This window comes from Callorhinus ursinus, unplaced genomic scaffold (assembly GCF_003265705.2).
Source record: "Callorhinus ursinus isolate GAN/ISIS: 27379988/994484 unplaced genomic scaffold, GSC_fseal_2.0 scaffold51, whole genome shotgun sequence".
Taxonomy (NCBI): domain Eukaryota; kingdom Metazoa; phylum Chordata; class Mammalia; order Carnivora; family Otariidae; genus Callorhinus; species Callorhinus ursinus.
Genome location: NW_027397113.1, coordinates 8290203 through 8306751, shown reverse-complemented (window position 1 = coordinate 8306751; position 16549 = coordinate 8290203). Strand labels below are relative to the sequence as shown.

Sequence of the window (16549 nt, the reverse complement as noted above, 5' to 3'; positions counted from 1 at the left end):
TCCCACCTGAAAGGGTCTTGTGCACTTGACTTCCAGGAGTCTGAGAGTATGCTTTGGGAACCACTGGCCTGGACATCCTTCTCCCTGCCAACCCTGCCCCTTTGTGACCTTCTTTTCCTTCACGTTTCAGCCTCTAGACCAGCTCAGTTCCCGTCCCCCTTACAGTCTTTCAAAATCCTCTGCTCTCTCCTGTCCTCGCACATACCACATGTCTTTCACAGGATTATTTGACGCTTATATAGACCGGATTGTGGCTTTGTCTGTTTTGCTCACCATTGGGTCCCCAGGGCCTGGGTCAGGGCCTGGTACATAGTAGGGCCTCAAAGAATAATTGTTGAATGAATAAGCTGCTTTGTGTTGGGCCCCATGCTGCATGTTGGGGGCCTGGAATCAGACATTCCCAAGACACTCCCAGCCTGGTGAAGGAGCCACGATGTGCCCTCGGATGGGCAGGTTGCCAGCTAGGGAGTCGTGGGAGACATAAAACCAACAGCTCTACTGTGGGTGCTAGGAGCAGAGAGAATGTACTCAGGGCCTCTCCACTCAGTGAAGGGAGGGCTCTCCGGGGTGGAGAGGGCCTGGGTCTAGTGAAGGGAGGGGGTCTCAGGTGGAGAGGGTCTTTGTTTAGTGAGAAGGGTCTCTGGGATGGAGAGGGCCTGGGTCTAATGAAGGGAAGGGTCTCTGGGGTCGAGACGGCCCGGGTCTAGTGAAGGGAGGGGTCTCTGAGGTAGAGAGGGTCCGGCTGCAAGTGAAGAGTGGCCAAGTCCCAACCAGCACCTGGGCCTTTTGGACCGGCACCTGGCCAGTTTCTGAGGTATCATTCGTTCATTTGTTTTCCCCGCAGGTCACAGTTACCTGGAGAGGCTCCTGAATGTGGAGGTGCCCCAGAAAGTTGGGTGAGTTCAGTTCCAGGACTTGGGGACCTTTCCAGGGCTGGGCAGGGCACATGGATTCTGTGCAGGTGAGCCCCAGGCCTGGAAGCATTTCCTGTGCCCAAGCTTTCCCTCCTGGTTGGGGACCGCCTACTGCTGCAGTCTCACCCCATTCTAACCAGGCAGCAGATAACACAGGTGTCAGTCCTGGCCTGGCCGTGACTCTTCTAAGGCTTACCCTGGGGCATGGGCTCCATGGGTTGTCAAATCCACAGGGCCTGCTGGCCCTTCGGTGAATCGAGAGCCGGCCTCACCAGAGACAAGAGACAGTGGCTCATCGGGGCATGCGGGGTTGGGGTGCAGCTGGGAAGGGGCTGACATCCCGAATCAGGCCCCTGGCTCTGGCTGCCGTCCTGGCCTGCCTGGCACTGTGGGTTTGTGACCCAGGCTAGGGCGTCTGATGGGTGGGGGAGGGGCTCCTGTGAGGAGGACTCAGGCCGGCTGAGCGCGTCCCACATGCCTCTTGGTCCGCTTTCAGCCTTGAGCAGAAGCCCAGCGAGGAGGCTGAGCCTGTGGAGGCGGCTGAGCCAGAGGTAAGGCGAGCGGGCCAGGGAGAGGAGGTCTCAAGGGCCTGGGAGTCCCTCCCGGGTGAGACCCCAGCACCTTGGTTCCCCCCCCCAGGTCCCCAAGAACATGCCCCGCAGTGCCACCAAGATCGCCATTAGCACACCTGGCTCGCGGCCTGTGGCTGGTGGCCAGGAAACACCCTCTGAAGGGCAGCAAGGTGAGTCTTTCTGACCTGCCGTGGACAGGGACCAGGGCCGTGCTGGCCTTGGTGGCCTTGGCCTGACTTCCTGTCTGGGGAGAGGGAAGCCCATAACCTGGGCTGTTGGCCAGAGGGTAAATGAGACCCAGGGGTGGTCGATCCCCTTTGGGTCTGTAGGGTACATCGCCCAGCTTTTGGCTGGAGCTGCTGCTGAGCACCATGTCAGTGGCCGTGGCTGGTCGGTGTGTGAAGCTGGGGGAGGGCGGGGGGCCTGAATTGGGGCATTGACTGTGAATGTGCCAGGTCAGAGACTTGAGCCCCTCTCCTGGGGGCAGTGGGAGGAACTCTGTGCTGGGGTGTGAACACCTGGCCTTGTTATGTCTCTGCCGCCGGCTCACTCCTCACCTTTGTGGGTCTCCCTGCGTGAAGAGGACAGGCGAGCTATGGGCTCTGGCACCCCCCGGCTGCCAGGGGCGTCCGAGGGCCCGGCTCACGTCTCCTCAGCGGGAAGAGCCCGACAGCTGTGAGGTCTCTGAACATGGCTTCCCAGCTTCATGTTCAAAGGGGGTCAGGGACAAGGGCCGCGCCAGCCCTGTAGCCCACGGGCGGGCTGCAAGGTCCCTTTGGAGAGTGTTAAAACGGGACAGGGAGATTGGTGCTTTCCCTGAGCAGTGAAACAAAATGTCCTCACCCCACACGCCACGTGGGGACCCTGCACGGGAGCCCTTCCCTCCTCCTGTCATGCCGGCCCCAGCTGATAGGCCTGGAGGAGTGGGGTTTCGAAGCTGGGTGAGGGGTCTGTTAGAGTTTGCAGTTTCCATGGGCTTCTGCTCCTGAAAGGTACCCACCCCCCTGGGTCTCAGTGTTAGAGGTGGACGAGCCATGGTTGGGGTCACCTCAGTAGGATTGTCCTGCCGTTCTTGTCATAGGCGCCAGGCATGGGGGGTGAGGGGTCCACAGGCTGGGCATAGCATGCTGGGCTCTGGATGTCCCCAGATTTCTCAAGGCCAGTCGGTGCTGAGGCTGATGGCTTCTGCCACTGACCACCCTGGGGTCTGCCAGGAAGAGAGCCTTGCCCCCGCCACAGCTGCTGCTGGGAGTGAGGGTGGGGTGGGGTGGCTGACCCCTCTGAGCTGTCCCTGCAGTCTCACCAAAATTGCCATCTTCACAGGGCCCAAGACCGACCAAGCAGATGGCCCCAAGGAGCCACCCCAGAGTGTCAGGTTTGCATCTGGGCAGGGCTGTGCAGGCAACTATTGTGAGGGGCCCAGAGGGGCCTGAACCTTGAGTCCTTTTTCGGGGAGGGTGGGCATGGGGCTGGGGGCCTCCGCTTCCTCTCGACAGGGGTGGGCCCTAGTACTCTGGCTGCCTGAAGGAGCTGGTTCACTGCTATTGAGACAAACCTGGTCTGGGAGTGGGTGACCAGATCCTGGACCCCGTCCTCTGCATCCGTCTGGCTTTGTGACCTAGGACAGGTCACTTCCCTTCCTCTGGGCAGCAGACGGGTGGTCAGGGAGACCCTACCTCACCAGTGCTTTTTAGTCTGGAGCCCTATGCTGGGCCCACTTTTGTGCAAAGGGTGACCTTTTATGGGGTGGGGCTGGGGCCCTGCGGCGGGCCCTGGGCTCAGCCCCGTGACGCGGCTTTTGCCATGCTGCGGCAGGAGGAAGCGCAGCTACAAGCAGGCAGTGAGTGAGCTGGACGAGGGGCAGCAGCTGGAGGATGAGGAGCTGCAAGCCCCCAGGAGCAAGACCCCCTCCCCGCCCTGTCCGGCCAGCAAGGTGAGTGGGCACCTGCCCTCCCTCGGTGCCCTGCCCTGTGCCTGAGTCCTCACCATGGCCCTCGTCCACAGGTGGTGCGTCCCCTCCGGACCTTCCTGCACACCGTGCAGAGGAACCAGATGCTCATGACCCCGACCTCGGCGCCCCGCAGCAGTGTCATGAAATCCTTCATCAAGCGCAACACTCCCCTGCGCGTGGACCCTAAGGTGAGGGAGCCCGTACTCCTGGCCGAGCTTGGCTAGAGCCTTCCCGCGTGTCCCCTTGGCTGCTGGGAGTAGCGTGGACCTGGGCCAAGGCAGCTGTGACCTGGCCCTGCTCAAGGGCCAGCTCCATCCTCTATGGCCACGGGCTGCCTCCTCATTTGAGGACGGTCCTGGCTCCTTGGGCTCCGCACTGCGGCGTAGAGGCTCGGCCGGCTCAGCGCGACGCGTGGGCCTCGGGCGCTGAGCCGGGAAGCAGTGGAAACGGCGTAGCCCGCTGTTGCCGTGACTGTCCACCCCCACGGTCCCCACACCCCCTCCGGGGCCTTGAGTAGTTAGGGTGAGGGACACACGTGGACGCTGTGCTCGCTGGGGATGGGGGCTGGTAAGATGGGAGGACGTGGCGGGGGGAGCTGCTGGTGAGAGGCTGCGGGGCCCCAAGCTGATGCTGGCATGGCCAGGAGGGTGGCCTGCTTTCAGGGCGTCCCCCAGCCTGGCATTAACTCCTGGCTCTTTCCTTGTCTCCTCTCCCCCACAGTGCAGCTTCGTTGTAAGTAAAGCCTTTTCCTGCCCCGGTAACCTAGCTGCCCCTAGCACTCACCTGCTTAGCCCTGCTCCTGCAAACCCACCAGCGCCTGTAGAAGCACTAACATGGGAAGTGGAGGGGTGCGGCCAAGGGGGTGGGGGAGCCTGAGGCGCTGGGTGACCGCCTGGAGACGCCCAGCCCTTCCGGGTGTCCTCCCCCTGCAGGGCCTGCCCTCTCTGCCCTTGCCTCTGCTCCCCGGAGGACGAGCGTTGATCTCAGAGCCTCCCTGAAGGCCGAGGAGGCAGAGGGGGCGCGACCTGTGGCTGTTCATGGGGCCACAGCTTGAATTTCCCCACAACACCTCCCTCCCCGCTTCCCAGCACCGGGCTCCTCCCACTCAGGGTCCGGGGGTAGGGGGGCGGGGCCTGCGAAGAGAACAGAGACGTTGTCTCTGATCCCCAGACCACTGAGCTCGAGCGGGTGGCAGACGGGAGCTACTGCTGTGAGGGGCAGAGCAGTGGGGGGACCAGGGCTGAAGGCTGGGTCTTGTGGGCGTAGCAGTGGAACTGTCAAGAGCGGCCTCTGAAGGGAAGGCCGCCGAAGCTGTTCTCTTCTCAGAGCTGAGCTGGGCCTTGGGCCCTGAGGAAGGAGCCCCAGATAGCCGGGATCGGCTCAGTCTGGGGTCTCGGCTTCCTGGGGTCTCCTTTGTTCCCACTGGCGCTTTGAAGGGCCTCCTACTAGGAGGGTTTCTGCCTCTAGCTGAGGGCCTGGGGCTTGGCGGGTCACGGGGCTTCTCAGCAGCTAGACGGGTCGGCCCTGAACTTGCCTCTCCTGCAAGGAGGCTGGTCCCCTTCGGTTGAACGAGGCGATGGCATGCCTTCCATTGTGCAGGCAAGCAGGCTGTGCGGCCTTCCACACCTACTTGTGTGCCAGGCCCCTGCTAGGCACCTGGGCCCACGGCAGTGAGCTGGACTTGGACTTGCTCTTCCGACAGAGAACTCCCATGGCCCACACGGACGGCCTGGAACCTGACAGGCCTCGTGGGGGTGACTGAGAGGTCCAGAGAGCTGCCCTTTCCTGCTCTGGGGAGCCCAGGTCCCTCACTGGGCATCTGGGGGTGGGGGGCCAGTTCTCGGTTAGGAGACAGGGGGCCTAGGTGGGTCACAGGGACCTCAGGGCCTTGGACTAGTTGCCTAACCTTTGGCTGAGTTTCCTTTGGCCACAAAAGGAGATGGAGGTCGCTTCCTAGAAATGGATGAGCCAGAGAGAGTCCTGTGTTCCAAGCACCCAGCACAGGGCTTGGTATGAAGTGGTTTTTAGTAAAAGGCAGAGAGACGGCTTGGTTGAGGCCCCTGGAGGCAGAAGGAGCCCAACAAGCTTTTGGTTTTCTCACCTGCTGCCTTGGCCCCGATGGTAGCCCCTGGGGAGCAGGGACAACCCAGCCCACCTCGGAGGCTTGGGGGCAGAGGGCGCACATGGATTCTATGACCAGGGCAACTGTTGCTTTCTTCTATGAAATTCACAATGCTCAGGATAGTTTCCCCGACCTGGGTTGGGAAATTTTAGCACTCAGACTTCGGGACTGAAACCGGTTTTGCTGAGCCCTATGGGAAGCAGGAGTCTGGTCGGCACTTGGGGCAGGAAGAAAGGGTGGTGGGTGCTCCAGGTGCCACGGGAGCTTTGCCTCCCAGGTGCTTTCCTCACCGAAGAGCAGGGGGTGGGAGTCGACTTCTGCTTGGGTGACCCTCTTGAACCTGCAGAGTTACACCTTTTAGCAAACGTGGAGTGTTTGCAGCCACTGTTGCTAAGAAATTCTGTTTCGGTATTGCGTTCTTTCCTCTCCGTCATGGGTGGTGACGACTCCCTGCCAGCAGTGGCCCTTCCTGCGTGTCTCTCGGTCCTTCAGGCTCTGTTCATTTCTCTTCAGTCGCTTTTTCTGTCTGTTTGGATCGGATACGTTTTATTGACTTACCTTCATGTTTACTGACATCTGCCTGTCTTTCCCATTCTGCTTTTGGACCTCGGCACTGAATTTTTTATCTCTGTTACTATATTTTGAGCTCCAAAATTTCCAATTTGCTTTTTTCTAGATCTCCTGTTTGCTGAGATTTTTTTTGCCAAGTGTCTTAACGTGATTAACTGTCGAAACATTTCTATAATAGCGGCTGTGACATCTTTGTCAGATAAGTCTAACAACATCTGTCATCTTGGTGTGGGTGGCTGCTGATTGCCTTCACCTGGGAGCTGAGACTTTCCTGGTTCTTTGTGTGCTCAGGAACTGTGGATCATATCCTTGCCATTTTGAATATCATGTTAGGGGGCTGCATGTTTAAATCTTATAGAGAATGTTGGTATTTTGCTCTGCCAGCGACCCACCGGGTTTGGTTCAGGCTGCAGGTGCCACCCTGCCTGCTGTGGGGTGTGGTTCCGATGTTCAGATTTCAAAGCCTCTCCCGTGCTCTTTGGATCTGTCCTGGGTGTGCCGGTCGGTGGTCAGGATAGGATCTGGCAGGTGGTCTGTGAGTTTAATTCTCCGAAGTTTGTGGTGTAATATTTAGGGTCCGATCTGTGCATCTGCAGCCCGCGCTGCGCCTTGGCGTTCACAGACAACCCTACGGTGTTTTCTCCCTCCATCCTGTATACATTTCCCCTCTCTGGGGTTCACCCTCTCCATCCTCCAGCCGGGAAGCTGGGGCTTCAGTTACCCTGCTCTGCTGTGTGCTTCCATGGCCGCATCCAGGGTCACCCGGTGTGGGGTACACAGAGAAGACCAGAAGCCTTGTCACAACCTTCTGGGATCGCAGCTCTGCTGTGTGGAGGGGGAACTTCTCCTCCCTCAGGGTTTTGACTCTGCAGGTTCCTGTAACTGCCGCTGTTCCCACCGCCACAGGGTTCCTTGTGGCCTGGGGCATGAGAGGAGGAAGGAAAGGACAAACCAGAACCGGAATTCTGCATACTCTGAGCATTAGACGTCCCCTTTCCACTCCCTGAGTCGGAATGAGAGGGCCTTTCCCAGAGTCTGTCTGCACCCCACAGGTCCCTTTGGGGTTTCAGACCTCACTGAGTTTAGACTAGAGGAAAAATAATGGTAAACTTCCTGCGGTTCAGTGATGCTTCAAAGCCTGATCTTCCCCCTCTGCGTGCTCACATAGGCTTCACATAGTTGCTCCGTGCCAGTCGGGTTTTATAGGCACATTCAGCGGGAGATGCTGCGTGGAGTGTGTCTACCCTCAACCAGGAGAAACCCTTCTCTCCATCTTTAAGGGTTGTATTACCTTGGGGCCAGATTTCTAGGTGGGAAATCTGCAGTCAAGGTCAGAGGCCAAGGGCAGATGGACAGTCACTCATGCAGGGAGAGGGGCCTATGGCTGGCCGAGCCCAAAGGTGAGAGTCTGATGGGAGCCAGGAGAGGGGGTTGGGGGGGGAGCGGCTCTGGTCCATGCCCTTGGCCATCAGGGGGCAAGTACGGGTCTTGTCCTTGGCCAGGGAGGGCTCGGAGCCCCCACCTATGCCCTCTGGTTGCCCACTGCTGTGCCTCTGGGGCTTTTCTGGGCATACGGAGAAGGAGGGGCCCAGCATTGATCTGCTGAACAACCAACTAGTACTTTAAAAAAGTTGTAAAAATCGTTATGTACCTGTATCACAGGGAGTTTGGAAAATATGCCATCCTTAATATATCTCCCCAGCTTGTGGTAATCTGTGTTAGCATTTGGCCATATTTCATTTTTTTTAAATATTGAGAAACACAAAAGAGTGTGTGTGTGTGTGTGTGTCCACACACATAGTATAAACAGAGCATGGTACTAATAGATGAACACTTATGTACCCACCACCCCCTGTGTAGAACATTAACCCCAACTTCTACAGCTGTCTCTCCCTTCCCGGTCTCATCCTTCCATCTCTTCCCAAGTGCACTTTAACATAGTTCTAATCAGAACATGTATCTAATTTTGAGCCTGATTTTTGTGCTGCTGGGACTCGGCAGGGTTCAGTCAAGGGCACTTGGGAGGCCTTACGGTCCCCGACCCCCCAGAAGGACTGCAGCCCCAGGCCTCAATCTGGGGAGGGAGGCATGTTTGGGGGTGACTCTGCCTCTCAAGCAGTCCGGCCGGGGCCCCGGGGGGCTCCCCCCCCCCCCCCCGCTGCACCAGGGCTTTGCTCACCCCCCCCACCCCCTCCCGCTCCGCCCCGCCCCAGGAGAAGGAGCGGCAGCGCCTAGAGAACCTGCGGCGGAAGGAGGAGGCCGAGCTGCTCCGCAGGCAGAAGGTAGAGGAAGACAAGCGGCGGCGGCTGGAGGAGGTGAAGCTGTAAGTGCTCTGGCTCCTGGCCCCGCCCAGCCCCGGCCCGGCCCTGGCTCGGCTCCCCGTGACTGCCCTGTGCCCGCAGGAAGCGTGAGGAGCGCCTCCGCAAGGTGCTGCAGGCCCGGGAGCGCGTGGAGCGGATGAAGGAGGAGAAGAAGAAGCAGATGGAGCAGAAGTTTGCTCAGATCGACGAGAAGACTGAGAAGGTGCGGGCCTCGGGCTGGAGGCTTGTACCCTGGTGGGCCCCAGGCAGGCCAGACTCGGGGGCCCACGGCTTCTGGGTGCCCCCCTCTCCTCCCCGGGCCATGGGGAACGAGCCGGGTTTGCAGGGGCAGGGGGTGCAGAGTTCCGGGCCCATCCCGCAGGGCTGAGTGAGGAGGGGTGTGCTCTGCAGGCCAAGGAGGAGCGGCTGGCTGAGGAGAAAGCCAAGAAAAAGGCAGCGGCCAGGAAGATGGAGGAGGTGGAGGCGCGCCGGAAGCAGGAAGAGGAGGCCCGGCGGCTCAGGCGGCTCCAACAGGTACGAGGACAGGTGGGCCTCGGGCCCCGGAAGGGTGGGGAAGGCCGGGCCGTGCCACTGCGCACCCCCCACTCTGTTGGGTCGGTCTTGGTGGCTCTTGTGGCTTCAAGCCCGGAAGAGGTTCAACAAATGCCTTGGAGACGTGGACGGTGACAGCGACTGGCCTCCCGTGTCCTGTGGAGGTGACGGTTCGAGGGTTAAGTGTATAGACTCTGGAGCCTGACTTCCAGTCTCGGCTCTGCTGCTTGGCAGCCGTGCGGCCCTGGGCGGGTCACCCGGCTCGGCTGGGCGTCCGTGCCTTCAGGGAACAGTGGTATCTGCTTGATAGGGTTGGTGGGAGGACCGAACATGTCGCCTCGAAGAGGAGGGGTTTGCTTCTTCCTGGGGACCGTCAGGCTGAGGACGGTAGGGAACACAGATCTGTCACTAGGGGGTTGTAAACCCTGGTAACCGAAGTGTAGTTAGTATTTGCCGCGCGCCCGGCGCCGCTCGCGGTCTGTCCGCCGTATGAACTCCGCAGCTTGCGGAGCTTGTAGGTATTATACCTGTTGTTCCCGCTTTATCAGTGCGGAGAGCGGGGCCGGAGAGCTTAAGCCACCGGGCGGGGGTCACACGGCCCGGAGTCTGGCTTCAGCGGCAACCCTTAAGTCCCGGCTGTGCCGCTGAATGAAGAGCAGTGGCGGCGGGGATTCTCGTGGAGCTTTGCCCCGGGGTGTCCCCGCTGGGAGGGGAGCAGGCTTGTCTGGCCGGGCTGTCCTCGCTCCTTCCCGGACCGGCGCCTCTCACGTCGCCAGCCCAAGGCTGGCCCGAGGCCCCCGACCTTTTGCTGTCTGTTCACCAGGACGAGGACGAGCGGCGGCACCAAGAGCTGCTGCAGAAGAAGAAGGAGGAGGAGCAGGAGCGGCTCCGGGCCGAGAGGTGAGGGGCCCCCGCGCCCCAGCCTGGCGTCCTGGCGTCGCGCCGCCGCTTCCCTGGGGCCGTGGGGAAGGGAGGCGGCTCCCCCCTCACCTGGGGGTGTGCGAGAGGACGGGCTCTGCTCTGGTCGGGGACTGGGCCAGGGCGCGGCTTCCTGCCCTGACAGGCCCTTGCCGGGTCCTCAGGGAGCAGCAGGAGCGGGAGCGGGAGCGGGAGAAGGCCCTGCGGCTACACAAGGAGCGGCTGCAGCGGGAACTGGAGGAGAAGAAGAAGAAGGTAGCGGGGAGCGGGCCGGGGCTCCCCTGCGGGCTGCAGGCGCTGCCTCTGCCTCGCTGCCTCGCTGCGTGGGGGTGGCCCGAGCCGGGGCGGCGCGGGTGGGGGGCGCACACGCACGGTCTCTAACGCCCCGCCGCCCCGCCGCCGCCGGGCCCCAGGAGGAGCAGCAGCGCCTGGCGGAGGAGCGGCTGCAGGAGGAGCAGCAGAGGAGAGCCAGGGAGGCGGCGGCGGCCAGCAAAGGCCTGAGTGCGACCGCGGACGCGCAGGTGAGTCCGCCCCCCGCCCCCCGCGGGCTCTGGTTCGTCCCTTCCCAGTGGCTGGAGGCGCGGACTGTGTACTAGGACCACAAGAAAGAGGAAGCATACAGTTGGCCCAACTGTTTTTACCATTTTTGGTATGTATGTTTTCTTACTCTTAAAAGTAGAATTCGTTGTTAAAAAAAGAAGAAACTAAACTTTTTTTAAAGAGTATAAAGTGAAAGAAAGGCACCCTTACAGGAAAACTCGAAGTCTGGTGTCTTTCTATAGTTTGCACACATAAACCTTCTCTACACACGCACACATACGCACACACTCATTCTCTCTCTCACGCACACACGCACTCATTCTCCCGCACGCTCGCACATACACTCACACACACATTCTCGCACACACATACACGCACTCATTCTCACGCACACACTCGCACACACACACACTCATTCTCTCACGCACACACGCACTCATTCTCCTGCACACTCGCACACACATTCACGCACACACTCGCACACATACACACACACTCATTCTCGCTCACACATATTCATTCTCTCACGAACACTCGCACACATATACACTCATTCTCACACACATTCTCTCACATTCTCGCACACACACGCACTCAATTCTCTCACGCACACACTCGCACACATACACGCACTCATTCTCACGCACACACTCGCACACATGTACACACTCATCCTCACACGCACACACATACGCTCATTCTCTCACACACATTCTCTCTCACGCACACACTCGCACACATGTACACGTGCTCATTCTCACACACACACACACACACACACACTCATTCTCTCTCACACTCACATGCACACGCGCAGAGTTTTCAGTGAGCACCGCTGTACATACTGTCAGTCTGCTCGGGCTCCTGCCACAAACTGCCACACTGGGTGGCTTCAGCAACAGTTCTGGAGGCCGGACGTCCAAGGCCAAGGCGCCAGCAGATTCAGCGGCCGGTGAGCGTCCTCTCCCTGGCTCACCGACGGCGGTCCTCTGCCCATGGCCGGGGGGAGGGGGCTCTCTGGGGACTGTGTCCTAAAGGCACTGATCTCACTCATGTGGCCTCCACTCTTGTGACCTAATCACCTCCAAAGGCCCCACTTCTCAATACCATCACACTAGGGGGGAGGATTTAACAGAAGAGTTTGGGGGGCGTGGGGGGCACAAACATTTAGCCTATAACATATACCAATTTGGCCATTTGAATTTTTTCCTCCTTTTTTTTCCCCTTTCATTTAGTATGTTGTAGACATCTGTGTGTTTCAGCACTTGTAAATCTCCTATTTGACGGCTGTGTACCAGTTACTTGTACCAGAATTTTTTTTTTTAAGATTTTATTTATTTGTTTACAGTGCGAGCAGGTGGGGAGGGAGAGGGAGAGAGCGTCTCAGGCACACTGTGCGCTGAGCGCGGAGCCCAGCGCGAGGCTCTGTTTCCGGAACCTGAGATAATGACTTAAGCTGAAATCAAGAGTCAGACACTCAACTGACTGAGCCACCCAGGCGCCCCTTGAACCAGAATTTCTTTAACAAGTCCTGGTGGGCGCCTGGGTGGCTCAGTCGTTAAGCGTCTGCCTTCGGCTCAGGTCGTGATCCCAGGGTCCTGGGATCGAGTCCCACGTCGGGCTCCCTGCTCCGCGGGAAGCCTGCTTCTCCCTCTCTGACTCCCGCTGCTTCTCTTCTCTCTCTCGCTGTCTCTCTCTGTCAAATAAAAACAAAACAAAACAAAAAAACAAGCCCTGGTAACAGCTTGATATTCTTATAAACAAAATGTATGTTTTCGTTGCGGTATAGTTTATGATAATGAAATGAACCAAATGTTCATCTATAACAGATGGTTAAAAAAAAGTACCAATCATGGGGTTCCCAGGGGAGTATCCTGGGCTGTTGGAAAGGGGACACACTGACCAGACAGAACATTTGCAAAACACTTCAACTTGAAAAAGGAAGACACAGTCATGTATGTGGTGTGACTTTTTTAAATTAAAAAGCGAACCCCTGAACCGTTTTTATTCCCCATGAAGTGAGGGGTGCTGACTAGAGCCCCAGCACTCCTCAGCGGTGAGAGATGCAGGAATGTGGGGGGAGGGGGAGCTGACGGCCACGTTTGTCTTCTCCAGTCTCCAGCTTGTACCTCCTATCAGATGACGCCACAGGGCCACAGGGCCCCCCCCAAGATCAACCCAGATAACTACGGGATGGATCTGAATAGTGATGACTCCACCGATGATGAGGCCCATCCCCGGAAGCCCATCCCCACTTGGGCCAGAGGTGAGCGGGGCCCAAAGTTCCCCGGGAGACCTGGGTCCTCACTTGTGACATCTAGGACCCTGGAGGTAGTGGCTCGGCAGCTGTGGGTGTCAGCAGGCTGTTGTACCCACGGGCTGGCAGACTGAAGCATTGGCCCAACAAGCCTGTGTTGGGCCTTGGGATGTGCCCAGGGAGGGGTGGGCACTCTATGGCCAGTGGGCTCATCTGAGGACCAGATCAACAGTGTTGGGCACCTCTGTTCTCAACAAATGAGTTAAATGATGGCTGGCTGCAGGCAGGCATGGTGCTGGGTGTTCTAGCTCGCGCTCTAGGCCCCTCCTTGGAGCCCCACCCGATGGGCCAGCTGAGAGTTGGACCCCAATAAGCAGCTTAGGGTAGGAATAGCGCCAAGAGGGGTAACAGATTTTAGGCAGCGCCCCAAGAGCTGAAGGCAGCTGGGGAAGGCCCAGGGCAGGGGCACTTGAGCAGGATTTGACCCCAGAGTTTACAAGCCCCAGGGTCTAAACAGGAGTGCAGGAGTGTGGGTGATCAGGCCACCGCCGACCAGGGCGCAGGGCCTGCTGGGAAAGGGGCGGGGCCCGTGCATACAGTGGGCACTTATTATAGAGTGTGCTGAGCTGGGGGCCAGGGTGGGATGCAGTCTCACTCTCCAGCGAGAAGGGCCCAGAGCCCCATCGGGGATCAGCTCTCTAGAGAAGACAACTTGCTTCGGTATCACCTCATTTGAACTCCATGTTAGCCAGAATCTGATTTGGCCTCCCTAACTTCTGACTTCAGGTCATTTGGGAGGTGGGAGCAGGCAGGGGTGAGCATGGCCGAGGAGCCAGATGGCCGACAGAGCCACCTAATGGTGGTTGACCTTCGCCGGCTTACTTAAACTGGCTCAGTTTTCTCATCTGTGAAATGGGGGTGATGCCAGCAGAGGAGGGTTATTTAGGATGAAGTGAGTCAGTGTTTGTGAGCGGCGGGCACATTTTCCACCTCCTGACCCCCCAGGGTCTTCCTAAAGCCTTGTTGACAGGGTTGTGTGCCACCCACAGCTGTGTCCCGGGGGCCCCGTTGGTAAGCACCCTGCGCCACGGGACCAGGGGTGGGGGCTGGGGAGAGAAGCAGCCGAGCATAGCAGTCAGGGACGGCGGTGTGTGCTTAACGTTCTGGAGCTAGACTGGTCTCCAGACCCCAGCTCCCCACTCACTAGCCGTGTGCCTCTGGGCAAATCTCCCCATTATAAAGTGGGGAGAACAAAGGAGCTGCCTCCTTGGTGGTTGTGGGGGTAATGAGGTCAGGCAGTGAGGGCCCCACGCGGGGCCCGGCTTATGTGAGCGCCTGAGGACCCGTGTTCAGGCAGAGCTGCCGGAGGATGGCAGTGGGAACAGGCAGGAAGAGCATTTTTAGGGAAGAGGGCTCTGAGACAGGAGCTCGTGTGGCAGAGGTGGGGGCGTGCTGGGGTGGAGAGGGTGATGAGGGGCTGGGGGGGGCTCATGAGGCGCCCCAAGGCAGTGACCTGACCCTCCGTGTCCCCCACAGGCACTCAGCTAAGCCAGGCCATCATCCACCAGTACTACCACCCCCCGAACCTGCTCGAGCTCTTTGGAACCATTCTCCCACTGGACTTGGAGGACATCTTCAAGAAGAGCAAGCCCCGCTACCACAAGCGCACCAGCTCTGCTGTCTGGAACTCGCCGCCCCTGCTGGGCGCCAGGATCCCCAGCAGCCTGGCCTACAGCCTGAAGAAGTACTGAGGCCCCCAGGCCTTCTTAGCAGCCTCAGCCCCTGTGTGTGTCTGTGCGCCCCTCCGGTGGTCGGGTGCCGTCCTGCCTGGTGGTGTGTCTCTGGGGCTTTGCCGTGTGTATATAAATGTCCTCTGTGCGCTGCGGGTAGGACGTGGCCCAGGCCTGTTTGGAGGCTGCACTCGGTGGGCGGTTGGGGGAGAACCAGCCCAGCCCCACCTGGCCTGCAGACAGCACTCTGTAAATAGATTGTTATAATTCAGCAGAATTTTAGCCTCTAGTGTTCGAGAGCTAGATTAATAAAGTCTGTTCCTTCAAGCCTGCTGTGGGTATTGTGGAGACGGGGGGCCTTGGCAGAATGCCCTGGACCCTGGCCCTGCAGCCACATGGCTCAGGCCACTGATGGGCGGGGGGCACCAAGGGACTTTGCCTTTTCCTGGGGTGTACTTCTAGGTCACCCGGGTCCCACGTCAAGATGCTGATGCGGTGGGTGATTCTGATCCTGTCCTTGGGCAATGCTAAGACACAGGTCAGTTACTGGCACAATGGGGCAGGTGAAGCTACTTTCTGATTTTCTGGAGAGCCCCCTGTTTGTAAAGGGGAGCTTGTTCCGTGGGAAAGACATGGGGTTGAGGTCAAGAGGACTGGGCTCTTGACACAGCTGTGCCACCTAGGACAGTCCCTCAGCCCCACGGGCCCCGCCTTAGGCACGCGGATGGTCAGAGGACCTGACGAGGTGTGCAACACAGCTAAAGCAGGAGCTCTGATTAGAAAGATGTCTCCTGAAACCACGTTGGGTCCAGTGCTGGCAAGCAGTTGAGATGTTTCTCCAACAAATCCAGGCAGCTGCTCATTGAATGCTTAGTGTCAAGAACTTAGTGGCTCTGGTGCTGTCCCTTAGCTGCAGCGGCCAGCTCCTTCCCATCTGCTGCCCCACCCCGAGAACGGGTTGGCGAACTATGGCCTCGTGGGCCAAATGAAACCGCAGTCAGTTTTTGTTTTGTAACAAATACCTGTTTTCTCCGGCTGCTCCGCTGAGGGCAGAGTTAAGTAGTTGCAACAGAGGCCTTAATGGCCCACAAAGCTGAAGATACTGTGCCCCTTTACAGAAAGTTTGCTGACCCCTGCTTTAGGACAAAAATACAGGCTAAGTTCAAGAGTGCTTGAAAAATGAGGACATAGTGAACATGCACAACAGACTGAAGTTGAGAGGAATCCACCCATTAAAAAAAAATCTGATGGTTCATTCAAATATGGTGCACAATTCAGATTGGTTCCATATGCTCTTGGACTAGAAACTGTTGTGTGGATGGAGCCCATTGGCGAGGGCGTCTTTACCTAGAATTGATCAATTTTTTTTCTTTTATGGACTGTACTTTTTTGGTATCACGTCTTAGTCATCTTTGTCTAGCCCCCGTTCTCAAAGCTTTCCTCTTATGTTTTCTTCTGCGTGTTTTATACTTTTACAAATACTACATTTAGCTTTATGATCTACTTGGAGTTAGTTTTTTTAAAGTGTGAGGTTTCTGTTTTTGGCTTATTTGGTTTTGGGGGGCAATATGTCCAGTTGTTCCAGGACCATTTTGTTGAAAAGACTGTTGTTTGTTTTCCACTGAATTTCTTTTGCATCTTTGTCAAGAATCAATTAGCCCTATTTGTATGGGTCTATGTCTGGACTTTGTATTCTCTTCCATTGGTCTGTGAGTCTCTCCTGTTACCAACACCACATCGTCAAAGTTACTGTAGCTTGTATCCATCTTAAAAATCCGTTTGTATGATTCCTCTAGTTTTATTCTTCCTTTTCAGAATTATATTCACTTTTCCATCAATTTTGCCTCTCCATCTAAATTTCAGGATGAGCTTATTTATACAAAAATGTTGCTGGGATTTTGATTGGAATTACATTAAATCTGTAGATAAGTTTGGGGAGAACTCACATATGATGGTGAGTCTTCTAAACCGTCACCTGACTTGTCTCTCCATTTATTTGCATCTATGGCTTCTGCCATCAGCGTTTCATAGTCTCAGCATACAGATCCTGTACAAGTTTTGTTGGACTTATAGCTAAGTATTTCATTTTCTTGGAGTTACTATAAATGGTATTGTTTTTCTAA

General features: G+C 57.6%; 1 protein-coding gene across 8 annotated transcripts in view; it reads left to right on the top strand.

The window, feature by feature from the left end:
• INCENP (inner centromere protein) overlaps nt 1-16549 on the top strand; it is a 26938-nt gene extending 10389 nt beyond the window's left edge. For 6 of the 8 annotated variants that reach the window (XM_073883603.1, XM_073883606.1, XM_073883609.1 and 3 more), the window contains exons 5-18: nt 845-896; nt 1411-1465; nt 1554-1656; nt 2810-2861; nt 3302-3419; nt 3491-3637; nt 8343-8452; nt 8532-8652; nt 8841-8963; nt 9805-9881; nt 10064-10154; nt 10313-10420; nt 12555-12705; nt 14233-16549. In XM_073883603.1, coding sequence (XP_073739704.1) covers nt 845-896; nt 1411-1465; nt 1554-1656; nt 2810-2861; nt 3302-3419; nt 3491-3637; nt 8343-8452; nt 8532-8652; nt 8841-8963; nt 9805-9881; nt 10064-10154; nt 10313-10420; nt 12555-12705; nt 14233-14447 — 1523 coding nt within the window. In that variant the 3' untranslated portion in view covers nt 14448-16549. Of the gene's footprint in view, nt 1-844; nt 897-1410; nt 1466-1553; nt 1657-2809; nt 2862-3301; nt 3420-3490; nt 3638-4157; nt 4170-8342; nt 8453-8531; nt 8653-8840; nt 8964-9804; nt 9882-10063; nt 10155-10312; nt 10421-12554; nt 12706-14232 lie in introns of all 8 variants that reach the window. The other 2 variants (XM_073883602.1, XM_073883605.1) reach the window with 2 other exon arrangements.